This window comes from Nylanderia fulva, unplaced genomic scaffold (assembly GCF_048542155.1).
Source record: "Nylanderia fulva isolate GAGA-0341 unplaced genomic scaffold, ASM4854215v1 Scaffold9, whole genome shotgun sequence".
NCBI classification, from domain to species: domain Eukaryota; kingdom Metazoa; phylum Arthropoda; class Insecta; order Hymenoptera; family Formicidae; genus Nylanderia; species Nylanderia fulva.
Genome location: NW_028191026.1, coordinates 2974512 through 3001104, shown reverse-complemented (window position 1 = coordinate 3001104; position 26593 = coordinate 2974512). Strand labels below are relative to the sequence as shown.

General features: G+C 30.5%; 1 protein-coding gene across 4 annotated transcripts in view; it reads right to left on the bottom strand.

Moving 5' to 3' along the window:
• Positions 1 to 26593, bottom strand: part of LOC114930018 (dipeptidyl peptidase 4 omega) — a 373400-nt gene that overhangs the window by 330978 nt on the left and 15829 nt on the right. The window contains exons 1-2 of one of the 4 annotated variants that reach the window (XM_085489795.1): positions 14736 to 14939; positions 3336 to 3559 (exon numbers count right to left, since the gene is read on the bottom strand). The exons of 1 other annotated variant lie outside the window; for it this stretch is intronic. In XM_085489795.1, coding sequence (XP_085345921.1) covers positions 3336 to 3362 — 27 coding nt within the window. In that variant the 5' untranslated portion in view covers positions 3363 to 3559; positions 14736 to 14939. Of the gene's footprint in view, positions 1 to 3335; positions 3560 to 14369; positions 14940 to 26593 lie in introns of those variants that run through there. 2 more of the 4 variants (XM_085489796.1, XM_085489793.1) reach the window with 2 other exon arrangements.

Below are 26593 nucleotides of genomic sequence, written 5' to 3'. Positions count from 1 at the left end.
ATATTATTAAAAGCAACAATTAATATTAATATTATATTTAAGCAATTTTTTTATAAGTACACACACATTGTAATTAAATAAACTTATATGTTTGCCGCTTAAATAAGCAAAGGAAAATAAGGAAAAATAGAAACAAAATAGAATAAAACTGTAATAAGTAAAGAGTATTGTTAGAACATAAAACTTTTATTTAAATATTTTCACAATTTCAAGATATTTTATATATATTTATTTATATTATATTCACATAGAATAAAAATAAATTAATATTAAATATAAACAATATAAAGTAGAGAAAGCTTCTTCTTATACATAATTAAGTATGTTTATATTGTTTTCTTCTCTCTTATGTATTTTCTAGAATTTGAGATTTGTGTGCGTTCTTATATTTTTCTGCAATTATATTATAAATAAATGCGTACAAGAAAATAATATCCAGAAATTGTATCAACGCAAACATATACATATAACATATTTAATATGTTTAATATTTAATGATATTGTCAATGATATACAAGTAAGTACTGAATTTTTGCATGAATTTAAGTATTTGACAATAAGTGGCTCATTCTTTAATATTCTTCATATTATACACTATAAACATATATTAAGATATTAAAACGCTAGACGCTCTTAAAGATAAGAAGTCGGAATTAGTAAGAGAAGACAAAGTAAGAGATGCTCTTCTTGTCTACTTAAGATGCACATAATAATCGTTGCAAGTGACAAGCAATTAATACACGAAGTCGGTATCCATTGAACTTTCTCGATCGATCCTGCTGCAAATTAATTTCTGAAAATTAAAATTAGACGATGAAAGGAATGAAATAAAATTAATTAAATCGTGAGAAAAGATTGATTGAAATAATGTTCTCGCTTATTATATCGCCAGAACAATGAACTTTTTATTTTATTATTAAAGTTATTCAAATGAAACAATTGTAATTTTTAATAAATAATATACAAATCATACATATATAATAATATCATACATATATAATAAGAATTACATTTAACTAATTATATTATATTGTAGAATATAATTTTATTATATTATAAGATAATAAATATATGTACAAGAAGCAATTTTAATTTTATCTTTACTCTTTTAACAATAAAAATATAAAATTTAAAGTTTATTATCACGTTATAATTAATATATGTGTGCACATATTATATACATATATTATATATATATATGAAATTATAACGTTATAATAAACTTTAAATTTTATATTATTTTTATTATTAAGAGTTGAAGTAAAATTAATTGCTTCTTACACATATATTTATTCTTTTATAATATAATAAAATCATATCCTACAATATAATAGAATTAGATAAACTTAATGATTTTATTTGTGACAAGAGAAGATAGAAAACTTGAGATTTTGTAAATCGATACGGTGATCTCATAGGAATCAATATATTTCTAGAAAATCTCGTTTCTTTCAAATATAAATTGCACGACCACCTGCTAGTCCTGCTGATCGATATGTGTGTGATTCTTCTTCTTTTATTTGATAGGGATCTCTTCTGCGATGTAGTTCAATTGATCGTATTTGACAGATTCTGGCGCATGTTTATGGTATGAGTTTATTGATCGCGTTAATTTTGCGCGCCGTCAATTTCACGAAATATTATTGCCATCACTGGAAAACTATACGTACGTTTCAAATATAACACATATTCTCCTCTTTAAATATATCCATATAGTATTCGTTAAACATCATCACATCGCAATTATGCGTTGTGTTTCTGAATTGTAACAATATAAAGAGCGGTCAAAACTTGAAATTTCAAATATATGTGCATATTTGCGTTTATAAAACATTAAAACTGAGGATTAAAATTGAAGCAATACAATATCGGTTTTACAATTATAAACGTTAAATGTTTATCATTATACATACATATAGGAAAAAAAAAACAGATTTCATATACGTATAAAAACATATTTCATAAAATATTTGCCGCACTGCGGCAAAATAGGCGTTAATTGAAATTGTGCAGGAATAACAATAATGGTTGTACATTGGTTAGAGATGTCTCATTTTATTTCATTTTAATTTCTATTATTTATTTTAACTACTTTATTTTACTCTTATTTTTAATATCTCGTTCTTTGTAAATTTTATGTATCACCTCAGTCAATCTCACAAAGAAAATTTCTATGAAAATGTTGTTGAAACTTTATGACACTTTTAACAAATAGATTTTTCTCTTTAAATAAAAATTCCATTAACTTTTGTCAGAAATATTTTCAAAATTCTTTTACATAAAAATTAAATGTTTGTAATTGCAATTTCTACAATAATTTCATTGAAGAAGTTTCATTTATCAGCACTAGATTTTCGTTGTAATTAAATAGCAATGTTTTATTATATAAAATAAAATTTTTTATAATTATTTTTTATGCATGAATATTTCTGTTATAGTTAATTTTTAATTAAAATATTTCATCACATTTTTTTCACAATATTTAAGGTATGGGCAATTTTTATCGAAATATATTATTTTTCTATACATATATACAGGGTGTTCCATTTTAAATAATAGGTATTTTTTAAAAAATTAAGTCTTGAAAAATGTTTTATAAAAATTATAGGATTTCGAGGAATGTCTTGTCGTAAACATAATGTTATTTTAGACATTTTTGAGATTTCGAAATCATTATATTTTTTTAAACGGAACCACTATAATTTTCTTACATATATCGATTTGTAATATGTGACGTAAAAAAATTATTAGAGTAGAATAGTCGAAAAATGACTGATTTATGAGATATTTATGCTTCATTCTAACACAGTTTAATAAAAGATATGAAATATCTGGTAACTTATGATTCAATAAAAAAATCTTATCTTAATAATTTTCTGCATAGAATAAGCTTATCGAAAGATGGATATATTACGAGATATTTCAAATGTTTCTTTTGTCAAACTGTCAAACATAAATATCAATTTTTGCAACTATTCACTCTAAACAATTTTTTACGCTAAATATTACGAGAAATTGTTTTACGTAAAAATATTATAGTAGTTTTGTTTAAAAAAAATAATGATCTCGAAATATCAAAAAATGTTTCCACTTGAAATAAAACTATTCTTACGACAAGACATTTCCTTCGAAATTTTACAACTTTTGTACGAAATCTTTTTCGATGGAAAAATTTTTTTATAATAGCAATGCGTTGTTTAAAATTGGGTGCACTATGTATATTATATATATAGATTAAATAACTATAATATAATATATCGATTTTCTAAACGATATTAGCCAAAATTCTTCGAACAGAAAACGCGAAAAGAATATAACAAGAATTTGTGACTTACACTCACGTTAGGTTCGCCCTCCGTCATGGTCCTCGAGTTTTCGTCACGAATCGACGTCTGCACTCACAGGAATAAAATCACTTTTCTCTCTCTCGTCACCACTTTTTCTTCCCTCCTTTGTACAGTCTCAATATTCACTATCGGCCGATTTTCCGTCAATCGGCTCGAATTCAATGGATTCAGTCCATTAATCACTGCTTAGCGGTCGGCACGGAAAACGAAACCTGTATTTAATTTTTCACGCAATGTCGCTTTGTATTCCAATGGAAGCCGAATGGATGTAGGGAAAAGGAAATACAGGAGAATAAAGAGAGATAGGGCAGGGTGCGAAAATTGTCAGCGACCAGCTGTGTTAGAGTATTATGCATATGTATTGTGTAAGGACGGGATCAAGAATAAAATATATATATGTACATATATACTGAGATGAAATCTATCAATCTGATGAAAAAAAGAGAGTAATCTCCGGTAGTTCTCCTCTTTTCCATTATTTTTCCATTACGGTCTTTATTAAATATAGATATAGCTTTAGAATATTATAACTTAGATATATGTGTATCGATTGCGGGAAAATGTGTGTGTGCTCCATTTTTAATCAATATAATTTTATAATATAAATATATAGTACGCCGAATGCTAAGACTATTAGTTATCACGGAAAAAAATTAGCTACCATAACTAAATTGTAGCTGTCCCTATTTTAGAACCTGAAATTTAGTTATGTATGTTTCAATTTTAGCTATTGTAACTAATATTTTTTAGCTATAATTCAACGGAGAATTCTATAAAAAATATTAGTTATTATAGCTAAAATTTAGACATGATAACTATAAATTGTAGTAATTTAGTGTTATTAAAAAATTGTCATTCATAATAAATACTTCCATTTCGTTATGCTTGTACGCATTGCATTTGAAATCTACTTTTTGCATACGTATTATATGTACGAGTGCCTTTGATAATTCGATCAGAAATAATGAATTAATTCGATATCCTCGCCATCGCTGGTGATGAAAGCCACGGGGTGGCTATAGGAAAGTCCTGACATCGCGTTGCTCTTTGAACTCGGTTTTTCGGCTGCGACTTTGACGAAGATATATTCCGCTTACGAACGCGCGCTTGTGCGTTCGATATTGACGTGACGAACTGTTTTGAAACTAAAAAAGAGGAGAAGAAAGGTGAAAAACATCCTATACAACCACGCTATTCAAATCACCGGCACGATGTTCCGACGTTGCGCCTTTCCACATTTCCTGAAAATTGTATTTCGGGTACGCGCCGAATTTTTTGATCAGCGTGTGACGGCAAAATTCAATAAAAATCGTTCTCGGTATATTTATTATACGATGTTCCGATCTCCAGAATCTCTATAATAAATGCTTCAACGAAGCGCGCGCGATTCCTCTATGCAAATTTTTATATACACGCTCTCGGCGAAAAATAAGGTCGAGATTAAAAAACTCTCGGTTTCAGCGAGTTTTTCTTACGTAACAAATTACGGGAGAAACGATGTAACCTTTCGATCGTTATGAATATTCTATATGGCGAGTATAAAAATTCCGTTTCGAAAAAATGTATGCTCTTGGCACATCTCATTTTTAAATTTATACAAATAATCAAGTTATCAGCGATTAAACTCGACACCTAAAATATAGGCAAATTTTATTGTAACTTCTGAACAAGTTTGCATATAAATAAGAAATTCTTATTTTATCGCGCAAAAATGATTGTCGCACTCGCGTAATAATGCGATGAGAAAGTCGTCGACTAGGAGATGTAATTTCTCAAACGAAGGTGTATTTCAATCAACCGATGATCAGCGACGTAACATATATATTCGTTACACCTGCAGCGTGTGCAACGAAAAAATCGAGCAAAAAGCGTACCGAGCTATTCAAATTGAAATCCTGGCCCAGTTCCACCTACACCATATCCAACCTCTCGCGTTTCCGCGGGTGTAAGCATGACAGTTTTAGTGATTAATTCCATCTCCAGATCAATTCGCGGACTCAATGCTCGTTTGTCACACGACGTTTTCTCATTGTAGCTCTTGCAGTAGCGAAATATCTATCAATAGAGAAATAAGATAGACAGGAGAGCAGTATTCTTTTCTGGAATTAAATCAATGGAATATATCTGATCACTGATCAAATATTTTTGACTTGGCTTTTATTAGCCTGTATCTATTAAATTTGTATTAAAAATAATGACGTACATGCAAAATTATACATAACGGTCCGCGAAATATACAGCATCCGTGTAAAGTATATTACTGTAATAATATTTTTCGAATTTCAAGGTTGTTCATGAAAAAGTTTCATGTTATCGAGGGGCTTCTAATTACGTGAATATAAAGTTTCCTGCTCAACTTTCAAAGAGAGCGAGATTCAATTTTATAATTTTAAATAAAACTCTCTACAAAATGTTACATATTTGGATCTTACAAAAAAAGCAAATTTTTATAGGAACATTTGTTCGAAAAATATTTCTATAAAAAATTATTTAAACTTTAAAGTAGACTTCATTCAAACTACTACAATTGAAATGACTATGTTAATATGAAATTTTTTAATTTACTTTTTAGAAAAATTTAAAAAATTAAATTAAAACTATTCTTAGAAAATAAAAAATAAAATTTATTTCTGGAAAAATTACAAAAACTAAAACTTATTTCTAAGGAAAATAAATATATTTCTTGAGAAATTAAAAAATATATTTATAAAAATATAAACATATATATTTGTAAAAAAAAAATTGAAATTAGAAAAGTAAAAAGAAATAAAGTTAAAGTCTCTTCGAAATCTTATACTTTATATTGTGTGCAATTTTTTAATTTTTTTATGATTTTATCATCAATTTATTATCAATTTAAAGTGCACTCTACGACTTTAAAATTTAAATGCTTATAACTTTTGATAAAAGTACACTTCAACCAAATGTTTCGTATAAAATTTACTTTTTTTTTCATAGAATTCAAATATGTAACATTTTACAAAGAATTTTATTTGAAATTATAAAGTTACTTCTCGCCCTTTTGAAGAAGGTGCAAAAGCGGTGTTACGTTTAATTCGACAAATATCTTTTTCGAGTTATTAACTTCTAACGCTTTACATGCATGAGTCATCCTGTACGTATACTTTGATCACTATGACATAATTGTTATATGATACGCGACCGATAATACGAAAGAACGTAAATCACACTCGAGGTGAAGGAATCCGACCCTTCGTGCCGGCCATTCTCCTCGCCTTTTTTTTACCCCTTCGCATTTCTCGAGTATTCTCTTCTCGACTCGTTTCTCTTCTGTGTGCGGTCCCGCGATATTTCATTCGCGGTCCGCTACAACGTCCGCTGCCCCTCGTCGTCCACTCGAAAGTGAGGCGTTGTCTAAGGGTAGGTCGAAAGTGCGCGTGTTCACGGGGCTCTCTCGGTGGTTAACCCGAGCACATTGTTCGTGGGGGTAAATCGCCGTCGACGTCGTTTATCACAATCGAATGACAAATATACAAAGTCTTATATGTTATATGTGCGAGCCACATTTTAAGATCAGACGACCGCGTTTAATGTTAAATCGATCGCGAAATGAACGAACGAAAGTTCCATTGGTTGGAAATATTTTTTTATATCACATAACAATGTATATATACATGTACATGTATACATTTTCTAGATAACGTTATTTCGACGCGAGAAACTTCCCATTAAAATGTCCATGAAAATGCATTACAGAATCTGCTTTTGATCGTGGAATTTTAATGCTAATTACATTTAAAATATGCAGGTTTTTCGTACATTTTTATGCCATTTTTAACGAAATATAAACGTGAAAATAAACGTCGGTCTGATTAAAAAGAAACATCAACCGATAGATTTGTGTGCGTGTGGTGGCAATTTACATTATGATAAAAAAAGGGGAAGGAGAATGCTTCAGTCAGTTTTTCGATTTAAACTCGCAAAAATATTTTAATTGGCCCAGCCAAAAATTTATCGTACAAATTTATTTTCGAATTAAAATCTATGACTTTTCATACCCACGACTTACGCTCCTTTTACATTCAAGCTTTTATAATCGCTTATACTGTATTACATGCGTATAATTAGTGACGCTTAATTTTGAATGAATACTTGGACAATTTAATACTTGGGCAACGAAAGTGGAAACTATTTGCTCGGATCATTATTATTGTTAATACAGCATCGATCACCAGCGATTAGTTAAATTCGGTTGTCGCGAGAATAGCTTTCGAAGCACAGAATCGCCGCGATTTTATCGAACGTAATAACGTAATTTGCCCGGCCTGACGTGCCTGTATTAATCGACGATACACGCCACCGTGATTTTCGGCGAAAATAATTTCGTTAGCCCGCAGGAAATCCTAGCACATGTTTACAGCACAAGCTCTCTTTAGTATTACTTTTAAATCGTCGATAGAAATTGCGATTGACGTTCGATTTACCAGTCTTGGAAATTTTCAAGCCACATTTATTGCATTTTTGATTTTAATCGCTTAATCTAAATAATTTTGATTACATATATATATATTACATATATTCGAAAAATACAATTTCTCTCTATAATACTTAAAAATTAAAAATATATAAATTATGTATATTATATAATATACATATAATAATAAGTGTAAAATTAAAAAGTAACAAATCTCTGCTAAATTTGATGTTGCTTAGTAAAAATTTATTTCACAATTAAAATATTGTTCAAAGATAAATTGAGCTTTATTTTTTTTTTATTATGATTACATATTTGTGTGGCAATTAAATATCAAGTTAAATATTTGTTAATAAAGAGTTAACAATGTACATTGGCTTTCTTATTGTATGATTAATTTATATATGTATATATTTCGAAACTTATATTTTATTTACTATTAAAATATTTAACTGTAAAAATAATTATTCCAAGCACACAAATTTATGCGGAAGATTTTAATATGATTAAAATGATACAAAGTATTTTATAGTGAAATTACAATATATTGAATTAAGAGATGTTATAACCTAATTATCATTAATGAACAATTATCTAAAATTTATTAGACAAATCTTTCTCTTTTATGAAAGTTGATATCATATTTTTTGACATTGTTATCTATACGTGATCTATACAGCGAATTCATTTTAATTATACATATGCAAACACATATGCAAATCGAAAGTAGGATTGATTGTATAAATTGAAATTGATATCAGAGATTAAATGTCACATGCTATTTGAGCGATATGAAATAAGCGAATAATTTGCTGATAAATAGCGCGATATATCCGTCACAAAGAGTGATTCTCTCTTGATATCTTCTATTAATAAAATGATACAATTCGGTGAAAACAACTATTTGCATCAATAGATTTGTAATCTGTTAAATAATTGTTTAAACATAAATTATTATTTTTCTATTTCTAATAAATGACAAACTTCTGCAAATTGCATTAAAGCGTTTGTAATTATAACAAATAAAATACACTTATTGTTTCCAAGAATTTTAATAATTTCTCTTGTACACTTTTTTATACCGTTTTCTTTCTTTTTAATCTGCAGAGTCAAGTTAAAAAAAACGGATTAAAAAAAAAGAAAGTCCCACTTTATATTTATAAATTAATCATGATGTATTATCATGCTTATCTTGTTTATTTCCGTTACAAATGTAAATCAGCCACAAATACATATTCAGACAGTACGATAATAATTCAAATAAACTTGTGGTAAATATAACTTTCAACAAAACGTGCCAAGAAACATGCTATCGAGACACTGCGACAGTCGGTTCAGTTATATATAAATCATGTTTGATGAATAATCAAATCGTATTGATAATTGTACAAACAAAGAGATAAATTGTAACATTATTTGCATGTTTGCAATATCAAAAATTATATATATATATATATATATATATATATATATGTATATTAATGAACGTAACACGTACAACACAGAAGAGTTTGCATAGTAATTTATATATTTATTGAATACTAATAGTAATTTATATATTTATTAAATACTCATAAAAAGAGAGAAGGTAATTTAGTAGGGAAATATTTTTTATAAATAATATGAAAAAAGAGGAAATTATTTATTATTGAATAAAAAAATTTATATTTTTTATAATATATTAACACATGTATATATAAATATGCGTATGATGATAATTCGTTTAAGACTATTTTTAAAATAACATACTTCTTAACATGAATTTCTATATATCTCCTAAATGATATCTTATCTTGCAATCATTAATATCTCTTGCCAGGTATAATATTTGAATTCTGGTATCTGTTCTTGCCATGTTATGGCACAGTTCCAACTGCGCTTTTGCAATCGACAACGGTGTCAAAAAGTATGCTCAATTAAAATGGAGCAGAGAAATTTTTGTGATTTGCAAAGCGTCGAGTTTTCACTCTTGATATTACCTTGACCGTTTATATCAGACTTACGTGTCCCCGATTTTCAAGAACTCCGCGTATAATAAACGCATTTGACCGTGAAAAGAGAGAGAAATTATCCAGAGAGAGGCACGAGAACGCGAATCAAGACGAATATATCGAAAGTTCGACCTTTCCTCGAGTACAGTAACTCTCCCACCTTCGTATTCCGCCTGTATAAAAATCCTTTCACGACCGAGAACCGGTTGGCCTTCTCGTGTAAATATATGCCTATCAATTAATTAATAGTCTCCCTAAGGCGAAACTTTTTCCTCTCTTTGCGATAAATAAACGCAACCGGATCTATCGACTCATTGATCTTATATAATATTTTATAAAGATCGAAGAAAGGATAAACGCGAATGATGCGATACTGTAGATTCTTTAATAAATTTCTAAATTGAAATCATTAAATATGTTATACTAATTATCTTCATATTGTGACAATGATTCGAATAATATTAGATATTTAGTCAAACTTCTATTATATTTTAGTTATTTTTTGCAAGCCTTCTTATAATTTTTTCTGAGATTTATTCCAGTTACAATTCAAAAATCTTTTTTATCTATACTATATTAACGCAATAAAATTATTTTAATTTTATGTTTAAATAATACAATGAAATATATTGCAATTTTAACTCGAGTATCTTAAGTTGCCAAATAAAAAAAGAGAGAGCAATAAATCATTGATTACGAATATTAAATTATTACATTAATTTATGTGTCAATGTTAAAAAAATTGTATGTTAGCATGATAGCTCTAAAAATCTAATTGGTTCATATTTATAAGATTATAAATTGCTATACTTTGACGCATATATATATATATATCAAGTAATATAATTATATCCGAAATTCAGACGTGAAAAGAGAAAGGATTAGTACAAAGCAATGATTCGATCGATTTCACCGCGCTTAATTATTTCGAGCCACGTGCAATTGCGTACGTGACCCATTTTCATATCGCCTGCAGACATAGGAAATGTTAAGAATATTTTATTGTTAATAAATATCATGCATGAACTGTACAAAGTTTATCGCATAAAAGAAAAATATATGGATTTGTCTAAACTTTGATCTGAAAGGCAGAGAAATAAACACTGATGAAAAAGATAACATTGCAAATCGGCAAACTTTAAACTCAAGCTGCGTTTACAAAGACATTTTAATTAATTTTGTCGTGAAATAAAAAATATAAAAAGAATCCTTTTTCGTGGATGATATAAATTAAATAGATACAGATTAAAATCACAGGACATAATCTATCGCGAAAGAAAAAGGTATCGAATAATTTTTCAAAATTGCAGAACGTATTGCAACGTGATAACTGCATTAACATAATAAATGCATTGATTAATTTCAATTTTCCAGATATACATATATTTGAGTGCTTGCTTTTAATACGAAAATTATATGCAGACATCTCTTTTTCTTTTATTCGTTTTCCATTAAGATATTACATTAAAATATTACATTCTATTAATTATAATATAAAATGATATGATAAAATAAACATTGACAAAGATATCTAAAATATATATAACATAATGCACGAGTGTTTATATATTTCTAACTGTTAAAAATATTGTTACACGTATATATCGCATTATTTCTTGTATTATATTATAATTTCTATGCGCGGAGACATTTTACAATATTATGATAACAAAGAAAAAAGAAGCTTTGTCGCGCGTTGCAATACGCGCTGTTAAATGCATATGTTATAATTTCATGTGTATATGTACCGACGTTGGGGTCGCTACAAAAACTGCTGTTACATTTGCAGTCTTCTTTCAGAAATATTATTTATATATACTCGTGTAAAATACTCGCTATAATTTTTCGCTTTTTAACGAATACGGAAAAGTAACTTCTCATAATATATATAACGACGAATTTTCAAATACATTCGTTTTATAAATATTTTGCGTCCACACCTGCATATCGAAGATCAGGAAATGCGAATATATAATTATTGGTTTAAACAAACGGAATCTCGTTGCAAATTATGACGCTTACGCTCGCCAAGAGCAAACGCTCCCTTTAATTCGATATATAACGCCGGTTCAATGAGTTTAACTTAATTGACGACTATTTCTCGATACCGATATCAAAACCATTAATCTGATATTCAGTTTGCATATTTAATGCACTTTTGCAATTCTCTCTCTCTCTCTCCCTCTCCCCACTCTCGTTGCTTTATTACATTCATAATTCGATACGATAGATTGAAATTGGCTCGACAAAGCTCAACGAAATTTTATAAATTGCTACGGTCCATTAGGATTCCCACGACGGTTGTAGGTATATAGTAGCGATAGTTTCGTACTACAATCAAAATAACATATCCCTCTTCAACCGCGCTCTTAAACCGTGCATTAAAACAGGATGTCTACTTTCTGAAATAACCGGAAAAATTCAGACCGATCAAGGATTTTTTTACCTTGGAAAATCTCGGATTTTTCATGGAATTCTATTGAAAGCTTATTCAGGAATTTTTTTCCAAAATTATATGTTTCATCATTTTTCTCATGCCCGACATATTTTTGTAATATTTAAATTTTTATTAAAATCTTATTTGATTTTTGGTCAACAATCTCTTTAATATTAAAAGCTCATGTAATTTTATCTTTACTTTTCATTTTATTTTAAATTTAACTTTTATTTAATATTTGTGTATCTATAAATTTTCTTATTTTATCTGGAATTTTAAAAGACGAAAACCCATGAAAGATAAGGATAATTTTGGACAAGATTTACGTATAGACACCCTGTAAAATGCGCCTGCGGCGCAGGTTTATCTGCCGCGATACGCGACTTTTTATGTATTTATGTCTCAACGATTTGAAACTCGCGTGCGCGAATTCGCGCAAACATTTCGCGAGACGTGATCTCGGGCGAAATTTTGTTGCCACTCCCCTTCGCTTAACCCGTTTATCGACGAGCGAGCGAGCGCGCGCTCTATATCTCGTATATAACTCGCATGTTACGAAGTTAAATTTACTCGTAGCGAATGTGAAGAGAGAGACGGAGAACGGTTATGCTAATATCGTTGAGTTTCAGTAGTATCCGACTATTTCTCCGACTATATGTACTTACATGCTCGCAAATGCTCTTACTCTTGTCGCGGAATGCGAGCGCGCATCGAAAATATAATCCAGGTCGAAATTCCGCCTAATTGCCGCGAAGATTTAATTTAAGAACCTTATCTCCGTTCTCGGGATTTATATCGTTGCTATAGATCACTCGATAATGAAGCGCGAGATGACGAGATGTATTTGCACGGGAAGAAAAGGAAAAAGAAATAAATCTCCATTTAGCAAACAGATACACATTTCCGCGATATATATGACTAGCACGCCGTTCTAGGAAACAATTTTACATCGCTTCAACAACAATTGAATTTGAATAAATACCTCATTTGCGCGTGAATCTTTCTTATTAACTCGGTAATGAAGCTTGAAATGAAAAATGTCTATATGTGAGAAAGGAAATTACTATTTGACGTACAATTGCAGAATTTATGCATAAAGTACTTATAAATGCGCTTTAGGAATTATTCTAGAAGGAAGAGATTTTTAAGATTAAAAATTCTCGTTTTACTCTAATAAAACATTTAACTCGAAAATCTTAAATATTCTTAAATTTTCGTTATATAAGCTTGATAATGAAGCTTGGGATAATAAAAAAAAGGTCTTCACGCGAAAGAAGAAAATTTCCATTTAAGAGATAAGTGCAAATTTTGCTCGAAAAGTGGCGCAAATGCGCTTCAAAAATATTTCAAGAAGAGCTTTCGTCATAATCGCTTTAATGGGAATTTTTGTTTAAGAGTTTTATCTACTGAGAGCTAAGCTTTCCATTGTCAAATAACTCAGTAACGAAGTTTGAGATAATTAAAAACATCATTGTGTTATAAAGAAGGAATTTTCTATTTAAGAGATGTCTTTAAACGCAGAGATATTGTGTAGACATGCATTTTACGCTCGTGCTAGAGATATTTTCTCTCGTTATCATTACAATTTGTAATCACGTTACGAAATGGCCTTTAAACCAAAACAGCGATGTTATGTTATGAAAACATCCTATATGTACGTGTAGTGCAAACTATGTATAATCATTTCGCTATTGCGTACGATTAAATTTTGGTAAACATGATATATACATTTAGTACAATAACATATAGGTAACGTAATATTCATGTTGCACACAAATCTTTACCGATTAAAATATTTTCTGATTTTAATCATTGTGCAAGATATTTATTCAAAATTTTGTTAATAATTAAATTTTTTTTTTTTAAATCTTCAAGGATTTTAAAAATAAGGAAATTCAGTATCGGAACAATTGTCATAAAAAGTCTTAAAGAAATATAAATATTATATTGTACATCTTTAAAAATCGCAAAGTTTTAAGATGATAGATTCTACATCGCTGATTAAATGCTAGAAGCAATGTAAAAAAATTGTTTTATGCTACGATAAAAAATGTCATCGCACCTGTCAAACCATAGTAATCGGCTCAACATCTCTCACACCTGTCTTTCTTAGTTAGTTTTTTCTATTCTCTAATAGAATATTCAATAAAAGACATTACCGCGTCGTTGCATGTCACGTTGAAAACCGCCTTGTGCATCTTGATCACAAACTCCGAAAACCTCTTGAACGCACAAAACGATCTTTAAAGATGACGAGAAGATCGGCTCGACTTCCTCGATCAGATCTGCATGCGAGGAAAAAGACTCGACAAGAGAAATCCCGACACCTACTTCTCGCTAAATCCGCGAAGGACCGAAAAATCAGCTACAGCTGACCAATTGGAACGACAGATATATATATATTATCTCTCGCCGATCGACACACAAATTTCCCCACTGTCGTAATCGAAAAGCTAGGCAGGGTGATGTGTAGGAGAGATCGGATTCAACGAAACGACGGGAAAATTTCTAGCACCCCGGCTGACCATTATCCGCTGATCGTCTCTCCTTCAGAAACAAGGAATCAGCTGACCGATCGCTGTCAGGGCTGATCAGCGCGATGATCCCGATCACTTGAGCACTTCCTCTCTCTCTCTCTTCCCTGTCACACCGAGAAACCCGAGCGGAAAACCCGGCGAACGAATCGAAGGCTAGAGCCGGGAGCCAGAGACCAGCAACCTTCGACGGTCGACGGCGAACTGGTCTTGAAGCGGCCAGGCACAGTTCAGCTTGGAAACGAGTTTCTACGTTATCGACGCAGGCGTCCTTGACGCAGACGCGAGCGGGATTCTGGTGTGCACCAGATAGATCCCCCCCGATGAGGAGCAAGAGATGAGAGAGGCATACAGGCCAGCGTAGCACAAACTCATCGGTTGTGTAGATACCTGTTGAATGCACTTGGCCGGGAAAGGGTGGAGGATGGAGCCAGGAGCGAAGGAGAAAACGGAGTGCCACTACCGCGACAAGCTGAAGGAGAACCTGGCACCGTCGTCGATCCTCGAAACAAGCGCTCACGCTCGATCGGAGAGAGATTCATCTCGACGTACCTGCTGTGCCTTTCCCGATTGACGCGATTAATGAATAGGGTCGATAGGGAACTCAGGGTGTCTAGCGCTCAGGGAAATCTGGGCAACTCCTTGTCAGGGAAGAGTCCGGAAATTTTATTATTCATCTGCATTTTTTCACATTATTCTACATTTAATAATAATTTGACACTTTTTATTACATAAATGTAAAATTTTTCTTTACTCCCAGCACGCTAATTTTCTGTGTTGTTGAAAATCGATTTTCATCGTCGTGTAAAAATTTGATATAATATAAATAAAAAAGGTGATTATTTAAATTATAGTTTATATATATAGTGACATGTTTGTTTCGATTATCGTACATATAATGCAGATTGTATAATTGATTGAAATTTTTGTTTTAACTTCGGAGCCATTTCATTGTTGACCAAAATATTTCAAGGATTTCATGATTTAATATTTAATTGCTTTATCATATAGATGTATGCAAATTATATATTTGGAAAAAATAATATTAAAAAGTCAGAAAAAAATTAATTTCTGGTCTTGGAAAATCTGAAAAAGTCAGGGAATTTTTGTCATTGAGTCTGCTGGACACCCGGAGGGTTATTCAAAACGATTCGTCCAATTTCGCAAATGGAAGGATATCCGATATGGTCGTCCTGTTTCACAAGATTTGCAATTTCGACAGCGAGACAATCGCATTTCAATAGGTATCGCATATCTCGAGTGATGCTAAGTTTCGTCAAAAGGAAGAAGAGCTGACACTTCGATACATTGAATCCCTTTTGGTGGTTTTGCTGGAAAGTGTCTTCGCATCGCGATAATATATCAAACTGTTTCCATTGCTAAAATTGATACTCATCTTAACAATCCAAGAATAGAGAGACAACGAAAGATCAGAGAGATTTCTAAAACTGCAAAAGTACCGTCAAAAATTATTCTAATTAACTTAATTAATTAGGTGGAATCTTTGCTGCAAAATGAGTGGATCGATCTCTTCACAAAAGCTTTTTATACAACATATATTTATAATATATATTATATACATATATTATAAATATATATTGTATATATTACAAATATATATTATATTTAACATATATATTTTTTCTAATTAAATTTTCCCTCTCGTAAGATTCATCTAATCGTTGTATCAATGATTATAGATAAGATAAAAATTGATTAAAAAACTTTTTTTAGAATTAATATGAATTAAATATTTTTTCTATAAAATATAAATAAAACACAAATATAAATTCCTACGAGCCTGTAAGATGATATGAAAATAAATTTCGCATAATATGAGAGAAATAAATAAATTCTCTCGAGCTCTCTATGAAATTCAAGATGTACTGCGTAGCTAAAATTTTGGGGCGCACTTCGTTCAATGCACGCCAAGAGAAAATTACTGCATCTCTCTCGTCTCGCGGAATTGTCGGGACGCCGGCAAAATTATACGGTAAAGATCGACGGAAGTGCAAAGTAAGGACACGGTAGGAAGTTTCGTGGAAATTTTCAAAATTGCTTCTTGCTTCGGCCACTTTCCCGGTGTGCGCGCGACGTCTGCAATAATTGTAATAACGACGCGAAGGGAAGGCCGAGGAAAAAGGGAGGGGCATTAATTTGATAAAAGCCAGACATTGTTAAATGGCGATTTGCACAGCTGAGTACACTCATTATCTCACTCGCCGGTTTGCGTATTTAACCGATAATCCAAATCACAGTAGGAAACGTCAGAGCGCATAGTACTCCTTCAAATTTATACATACTCCAAATTGAATTATGGTTTCTTAGATATTACCCTAGGGATAATTAAAAACAATTTTTACATGATTTTAAAAGATGCCTCTGTATACTTTTACATTTAGATATTTAAGAACACATTTATTTTATAATTTTGTCTGCCGACTTAATTGAATTAATTTAAAGCAATAATTTAGAATATGTCACGTTTAATACTAATTACCTAATAATTATGGAACATAATTAATATTATTAATTCATAATAAATAATTATTATTGATTATAAAAAATAATCCTCTATTCTAAAATAGTCATATGTACAAAGACTATGCCACGTTTTTCTCCATATTTAATTAGTTATTTAAATTAAAGTAATAAACAAAAATAGTTAGTACTTTAATCATAATAATAAATGTCTCTTATGTCAACTGCTTTACTGAAGCATAAATAATTTTACAAATTCGGAAATAACTTGCATATATACATATATGTTCTGAACATAAAAAACAATTTTTAGAATATCCTTTATATAAAAATATTGCACAGAGAAAAAAAATAGAATATAATCTAGATTAAGTTTAAAAAAAGAATCTAATGATATTGCCTGTCTTATACGTTAAATTTATATTAAAAGAAGAATTTTATCGTATAGTAAATCTCATACTAGCAATGATATTCAAAAATTTTTAATTTGAAGTAAAAATCTTATTTCACAGATAGCATCGAGATATTTCTACGGTTCCGTAGCAAATTGAGAGTTCAGAGTAAAATGTTACAGAACTTAGTATGTTCCATGGTGTGTATAGAATAAATATAATTTTTTTTTTGGTCTCACACGTCTCATGAAAATGACTCCCAGTCGGTTGGGTACCAAACTATTTTGGTTTGCAAGAGCACGTGGTTGCCGAGTAGAAATAAACAGCTTACGTGCATTCGATATAATCTTGTGATACGCGCGAATGTTAAAAAAAAACGTCGAAATGAAAAAAATAAATTGAACACGACTACGATGAGATAAAATTCTGTAAATAATACGTGTCCATACACGTGCATATATACAATGAATTTCTCCCTGAAGAGATGTTACAGTTATGCATCTAGTTTAATGAGTTTCAAGCTTCTATTTCCTGTGTGAAAGTTACAATATATAAGGTTCACATTTATACATATAGTAATATTTCTGAAGAAACACAACACAGAGCTACATTTTACATATGAATTTTTTGGTCAGTTTGGAATCGTCTTTTATTAACAAAAATATCGAAGGAACAATTATATATTTTTTTAATTGGAAACTATTCAATATGATGAATTTTCGATAATTAAATTTCAGAAATATAAAAAAATAAAAAAATCTTCATTTACGTTTTCTTTAATTTAATTTTCTGCTTTTATTTTAATATACACAGAGAGAGAAAATCGAATTACATTCAGGAATATATATTTATAAAGATTATAAATTTAACTGTTAGGTCACGTGTTTTTCCAATATTTTTTATTATCGAACGGAGGGCTATTCTAGCAATATTTTCTTATATTTTTAATCAGGCTCTTTCATTTTTTAGAGAATTTAGATCGCTAATTGCGATAATTAGTTTTATCATTATTTTGGGGTCCCCATTTAGATATCTCCACTTATAAATAATTGAAAAACACAAAAAATAATATTTCTCAATACTTTCTGTAAATAAAAATTATATATATAAATCTATATGATTAACAGCTAAATAAAAGATTATTTGCTAGAAATATATATTTAATGTGAGATAAGGTTTTTATTAAATAGAATATATTATATGAAGATAACTATTTCGTATTTGACAACGCACAATGGTATTATGATAGGTTTAGTGATAGATGTTAATACTATAAAAAAAGCAAGTCTAGTTTATTTATATATATTGATAGACTTCTTACGCAAATATTGCACAGAACCGCTTTCGAGCGCTTTAAAAATATTTCATTAAAAATTTCGCTTTGTACACACTTTATCGATAGCTATTACCACAAATAAAAATTTTAATATAATGATTTTTTCTCTTCACAATTCGTAGGAAATACATTTTTTATAATAGATTTTATGGAACAAAAATTCAATTCTTGTTCATGATGACGTCAAGATACTAATACTTTAAGATCTGTAAGTCGTCGAAAATGATGTGCTTTTTGCGAATTAAATTTTAAAGCCGTAAATAATAACATGAAAGAAATAAGACGTACAAAAATAATGAAATAGCTGTAATTAAAGAGTGAAAATGTAGACGTAGTAACTAAATTTCCAGCGTGACCCAGCAACAGCTAAAATTTAATTACTAGAGAGTAAATATTTTTTCCTCGCTCCTTCCGTTTTTCGAGATGCAGAATCATGTATCGAGCGTACGTACGGAAGAGAAAGAGGAAATATAATAGCGACGCGAGTCATAGGCGCGTTCTGACGCACCGGAAGAGTCAATAAACGCCGTGCAAGAGAGCAAAAGTGCCGGGAGGCGTCGGGCGAGGATACGTCAAAAGATTTTCGCGCGCAAGTCGGGCGGTAAATGAGCTAAACGGCCCCGGGCCAAAGACCTGGCGTCAAAGGGGAATTCAACGGCGCGCTAGGTGAAATTCTTGATTCTGCCCTCAGGACAGTGAATTACCACCTCCTAGCACGCCATCTAGATTGCTATTCGCGCGACCCCTTGCTACGTTTGAGGAAGGACGTTACGTCGCGCGAAAGGGAAATACACCCTTCCCGGAGATACCTCGTTCGCGCTTATTAATGTCTTCGTCTGTTGGTTTTTTTTTTCTACGAATGAGAAAAACACCGCGGATATATGTATATATACAGAATGTTTCATTATACGGAATGATCTACAACGAGTATAAAACACTTGGACAGCTTTTTAGGGGTGTAATTTTATAAGCAAAAAATGTTATATGATAACCTAGGTCTTATTTTAAGCTTGCATTCGAGCTCAATTTGACCACCTATGTGTTCTAATTCACACAGATTCCTATTTTAAATTTATTATTTCATATAGTTGTATAATTTATTAAAATTGAAGGAACATTATTAATTCATATTTATTTAGTTATTCATTGTGACGAATTGTCGAAAATTAAATCTCGGAAATTTAAAAACAATTTATATTTCGTACAGATTACAAGCATTCGAATAAAAGTTTTACGGTTTTAATCTCAGAATTTTTAGAATTCGTGGCCTTTCTTGATTTTTCAAGAAAAAATATAATCTATATTACGATACAAACTTGCGGTAAGAAACAGATTTTTGAAAATCAAAAGTTGACCATTTTATATCACACATAACAAGTAGCAGAGAATTGATTTTACCAAAATATAAAATTTGAAAACATTGTGTATATTTGAATGTACGTATGTACAATCTCTCGGTTAACGATTAAACGTTTTTAACGCAGCTATGTGTTAATACTTCTGATAAATTCGGTTTCGGCTCTCGTGCTTTTATTAAAAAATAATTGAATGTCAACCACGTGTTATTTCTCTCCCGTAACTCTCACGTGAATGGATCTGGCATCAGAAATGCTTGACGAAATAAACATATCAGAACGCGAGAATATAAAATTAAAAAGGCGCCCTTGATAGAGTGGCCACTTGTCGTAGTCTAAGTATTGTCGAGTATAGCATCATCACGCGTTCGCGATCAGCAAGTAGCACATTGTTGAAAAAAATCGTTGAACGGAGAAGTAGAATATGACATTAAATTCGCGATTTTGCATGTAAAAATACGCGACGAAAATTACTCATCGCTTGTGGAAAAAAACACGATATCGCGTAAATAAATGTCTGATAAAATTAACTTTCTATATCGATAGTTCTAATTCTATGCATATAGCATGCGATCAAATTGCATATTTATGAAGAAGATATTTTTCGCCGCAACTTGAGCAAAAAGAAACAAATAATTTTCTACGCATTTTGCACATCATATTTTATTTTTCTCATAAAATTCAGATTACTTCATCAGCAAAATTTATGCTATGCCAGAGAGAAAAAGAGAGAGAATGTATATTTTACATATTTGAAGCACAGGAAAAAAATATTACGATCGAAATATATTGTAGCAATGTAAATTCTGAAAGAGGGGATTACAAAATCGAGATTTAGCATAGTAGTTCCATTAATCGTTTTGATCTGCTGAGTTTGCCGTCCCGTTTAACGTATTCTCTCCTCTCGAACTCGCGCATGTTTCAAGCAAAAATTTGACAGACACCGATATCATCAATTTTCCGCGCGAAATGACTCTCTTTCACGTTGAGGTAATAACAAGTCCCAATCAAACTCCTGGTCTTATTTTCTCTCTTCAATCGGGCCGAATTGTCAATACACAATCGGATGAATGCAACCGCATGGAACAAAGTGTGGTCGATTTAAATCTATCAAATACTATCACAGATATAATCGAAACCGCGCTGCGGCTCAAACTATTTTTGAAAACGAACAGCTGAGAGCGACTTGCTTCGAGTCACAGTCAGATTCATATATTGTATATATGAAGCAATGTTTTTAGCAAGATTTGCGGATATTGTTGACCTATGCTTTTTTTAATATGAAAAAAGGATATCCATATATCTTTCTAATAATATATAGAAATAAAAAAGCGATTTTCTCTTAAAAAATAATATTTTAAATAATAATTAAAACAATCATTCTTTTTATTTTACATTAAGCGTAAGCTACAAGAAAGAAAAGAATGATCTGTCAAGTTATATTCCTTAGATTTAACATTAACTTGACAAACGATTGATAAGCAAATCATATCTATTCAGGTGGTAAGTACCTGTGTATTCTCATCGCATGTTACATGTCATCGAACACGAAACGTGCATATACATGTATATCTGAATATATGTATGTACATATGTATCGATATTCTATCACACTTTCGCGAATATGGCCGCGCAACTAAATCTCGATATTCGGAGCACGAGCGACGGCTTATTGCGAGCAATTTTATATTGAGAACGTAGGACACGTGGGAATCAAACCTTATGGAAAATCTTGTGGTAAAGATCGTGTTAACTATTGAAAGTAACGTACCAGATTTACATCTTTATATTACATCTTTTTACAGATACAGTCGATATAACGTAATAGACAAAAATTCTTGCTTGGCTCAAAATTATTTAGACCAATTAAATAAATATGGATATATAATTTAGATTTAGTCAGAAACTGAAGGTATATAAAATTAGTTTTTGTTAAGCAAATTTTGTATCTAAAAAGATAGGAATTGCTTCTGGGAAATTGAAGTGAGTTTTATTGTGATTTAAATTTTTATTACGTATTTAAAATTTTAAAGTTTAAGCTTCAGATTAACTTACTTTTTTGTGATTTATATGGAGCTCAGTAACTGTAAACATGTCAAAATCAATCATTTCAGATTTACTCATTTCTCTTTCTCTCTCTCTCTCTCAGACAGTAATAATTAAAAAGTTAATTTAATATCTTTTTTTTACGTCAATCTTTATATTATATTATTTTTCGAATCGACGTGTACATGTCATTGAAAAATATTTGAGATAAAAGAAGAGATTAAAGATCAATAAAAAATAAAATAATAAGAGCTAAATACAATAAAATAATTTTTAAATTCCTCTTTTTTAATAACTTTATTAATAAAATAATTAAACTTCTTATCAGCTTTTCTCATACCTGATTTTATGTCTTTTTAATTAGTCATTTTAGAAGAGAAAATAGCCTCGACATTTTATTGTTAGACGAAGAAACACTTCTCATTGATCTCCTTGAACTCTTATCATTTCGGAGTCGATTTGATTTGCCGCGGATCGGCGCGAGATAGGAGAATCGATTCTGGGGAAGGACGTGGGTAACTTCCGCTGTTAAAACATAATGCCGCGGTCTAGCATCGCTGGTTAATCGCTGGAAAATCGCGCACCTGTTTCTAAAAGCCGGTGCGAAAGTACCAGGCCGTTGAGGCGACGAGCATTTTCCAGGCGAGTTATATTGTCGAGCGCAACATTATTTATCACCGTGGCACGCGTTTTCACAGCTATTCCGACTCGGCAATCTAATGGCGCCAGCGTTATCCTACACGAGCGGTGCTCTCGAGCACAGGGTCTGAAAGAACTCGATAAAAGTCGGGGATGTATATATATGTATATAAAGTGCGCTTTAACGACCCTTTTTCTCAATGCACTTCTAATGCTGGCGGCAGTGATATAAGTGATGATAAGCTCAAGTTCAATAAATTAAAATACTTCAAATTCCGAGTCAAATCCACAATCGAATTTTATTTTCTAGGATTCGGAAACTCGGGACATTTTTTATGTATAAATAATTGTATAATTATACATATAATCGTAAAATTATATTTGTGAAATATGTCCATTTTTATACATAATTATATAAATTATAAAGATTCATATATAATAATGTCAAATTCTATATATTTATATATATATGAAGAAATATTTATTATATATATATATATATAAATTTATATAATTATATATAAAAAGCACTTATCTAATTATGCATGGACATATTTCGTATATAATTTTGCGATTATATGTACAATTTTATATATTTCTCTATAATTTTATATTATTTGTTCCCGGGAACAATACTCATAAGGAATAATATTTTGGTAAATATATTAGGAAACTCAAGCTTCCCAAAAAACATCTATTTATAATATTTGCTACAGATCCAGATGCACAGTTTCTATTCCACTACTTCCACTTTTTTAATTTACTTATAAATAAACGATTCAAGTGTACACTTGAAAGTACTCTTTCAAGATACTTATTTAGAGAAGATTTTAACTTATCTCGTTCGACTCGAATCTACTTGAGAGCACTATTTTTCTTTATGTAATCATAGAAAGTTTGAAACTATGCGCACACAAATTCAAATCTACTTGAAAATACTTATTCTCATTAGGCGTGAGCGCAATCGCACTTTTCTTCAAATATCGCATATAATTAAATAATTAGTCATGTTATATAAATCAGAGTTAATTATCATGGTGGAATAAATGATAGCTTATGAATCGCAAAAATATATATGAGTGATTTTTAACTTCGTAAGAAAATATCTCGAATAAATAAATTAATATCTTTTATATAAAAAATAAAATAAATTTTATAGTCTTTATTTTAAACGATAATAATTTTTCTGCACAGCTTTAAGTAATTATATATAACTCATATATACGGAAATGCAATTATACAATGATCATTTAATAATCTGCACATTCTATGGAGAAAATATATGATTTATTTTATCACAAAATTATGAAGGTAACATTTTTTTTCTTGCAGGCAGGAAAACGCGAATTAACTATAATTTCAGAAAAACAGATTTAACAGAAGCTATCGTAAAAATATATATAGATTTTTGATATAATCGATTAGAAACAAAATATAAAGCACAAATATATAATAATAATTATAGAATAATTTATATATTATATATTACATTATATATTTATATATAATGAAATATTTAATAATGATTTTATTATACTCATTATACTATTATGAAGATTATCTTCACTGTCTTGTTGCAACAGTGACGAGCACATGGTATTTATAGCCGTCATGGAGAACCGATTTTAAGTGTAACGTCGTCTGGTATCGCGTCATTATCGCGGACTGTAATCTCGTGTTTTATGTGACGCGAGATCTCGGACGGAACGTAATTAACCAGTCGCAACCATAACGTGCACTCTCGTCACGTTACAAAGCGCGAGTGCCCGCTCTAGCTCTCACACCCTATTATTTTTTAACGGCTCAATTTATGTAACTGCGCCGTAAACTTTAACAAGAACGCCCGGTTATTAAAAGCCCTTGCAAAACGCGGGACCGCGTCGCTCTGTCCGAAGAAAAGACCGGAAGCGAGGGTCAGAGGCAAAAGAAAGACTTCGCCGCCTCCGGAACTTCACGCGCGCTCTCGGATCGAGTTTAATGCATTCGATATCTGCGACACAAGAGGAGACACCAGAACCATGCATGTGCTATTTCTCATTTAGAAAGATCAACTTTTAATATGGATATGCGTTTTGAACAAATATCTTCTTTACTTATAATAATATTGATTTGAGATGCGAAAAAATATTTATTTGATATAAGAAAAAACAACAAAACTTTTCAAAACAGATAAATATTTATTTGTTTCAAATAAATGATTTATCTGGAAGTATTGAAATAAATATTTATTACTTTAATAATTCTTTTTCAGTGTATGAATGACAAATTATGTAACAAATTTGGAGCTAAACTTTTTTTAGAGAACGCGAATTTAAAGATACTGCAAAGGAAAATAATTTCCTTTAAATTACAATGTACGATATAAGATTTTCAGATTTTCTATGCAGAAAAAATTTAGTCTACGAAAAATCCTTCATTTTTTAATTCTCAAACCACACCAAAAAATAGCGGAATTTAATTTGAGAAAGAATAAACATCAAAAATATTTCGATATTTGATAAACATTACAAATTTCTAAGAATATCGAAGCGAATATATTTTTTCACACTAGATTTTATAGATTTTTGTCTTTGCATTAAACTCGACCGAGAATAAAAGCCAAGATCTTAAAGTGGTATCGTCAATGTACTCTGGGGCGCATCGAAATTCAGTGATTTTACGTGATTCGACTAGATTGGCGCGATACGAGGCAAATGGGCACCTACAATGTCTCCTCGTGCGATATACTCTTCGTACTTTAAAGAGAGCATAAAATAGTAAGCCGCGAAAGATCTCTCGAACAGTTCTTGTTATTACTAGAAGTATCCGCATTTCTGAATTTGATTCAGGCATACGAGAAGAACAATCGATTCCATAACGAGACACTGAGAATTTTAATGAAATGAAAATTTAATAATGAAACTTACCAAAAATAGATTTCTATTATATAAATTAAATTTATTATATGCATAAATTTATTTAAATTAATATTTTTGAAATAAATGCAAATTATTTTATATTATTCGTGATTTAACAAGTGCCAATAATTTCTTGTATATGGAAATACGCGGACAGAATATACACGTGTGAATTAATCGAAGTATCATAAAACCTTTGATATACTGCGTCTGCGCATTATTCTCTTCGTTGTTAGGATGACGACGTATATGACACTGTAATATCGATCATAAAACTGTGATGTCCCCTCTCGGGTGTAATGGAGAAATAGGAGACTATTATATTTCATATCCGATATATGAAAATCGTATCAGTGACGAGAGATGCCTCGTGCATGGAAAGACAAAATTTGTCAACAACTACATTAAACAAGAAAAAGAGAAATCAAAGTTTCAATTTCCATCACACGTCGATAGATTTTATTATATATGTGCAATAATTTTTTATACGTTAAAAATAATTTCACGTCTGAATAAGAAAAAAAAATTAGAATGCTTCGTTTATAAATAGAATTATTGTAGAATCTTTAATTAATTGAATGTCGATCTTACTTATGAAAACATCGATAAAATAAGTTATTATTTATGTATCAGAGCTTTTCAATTTTTGACATAGAATATCTTTCCAGTAAGCAGTCTAAAATTAAAATTCTGTCAAAGCATA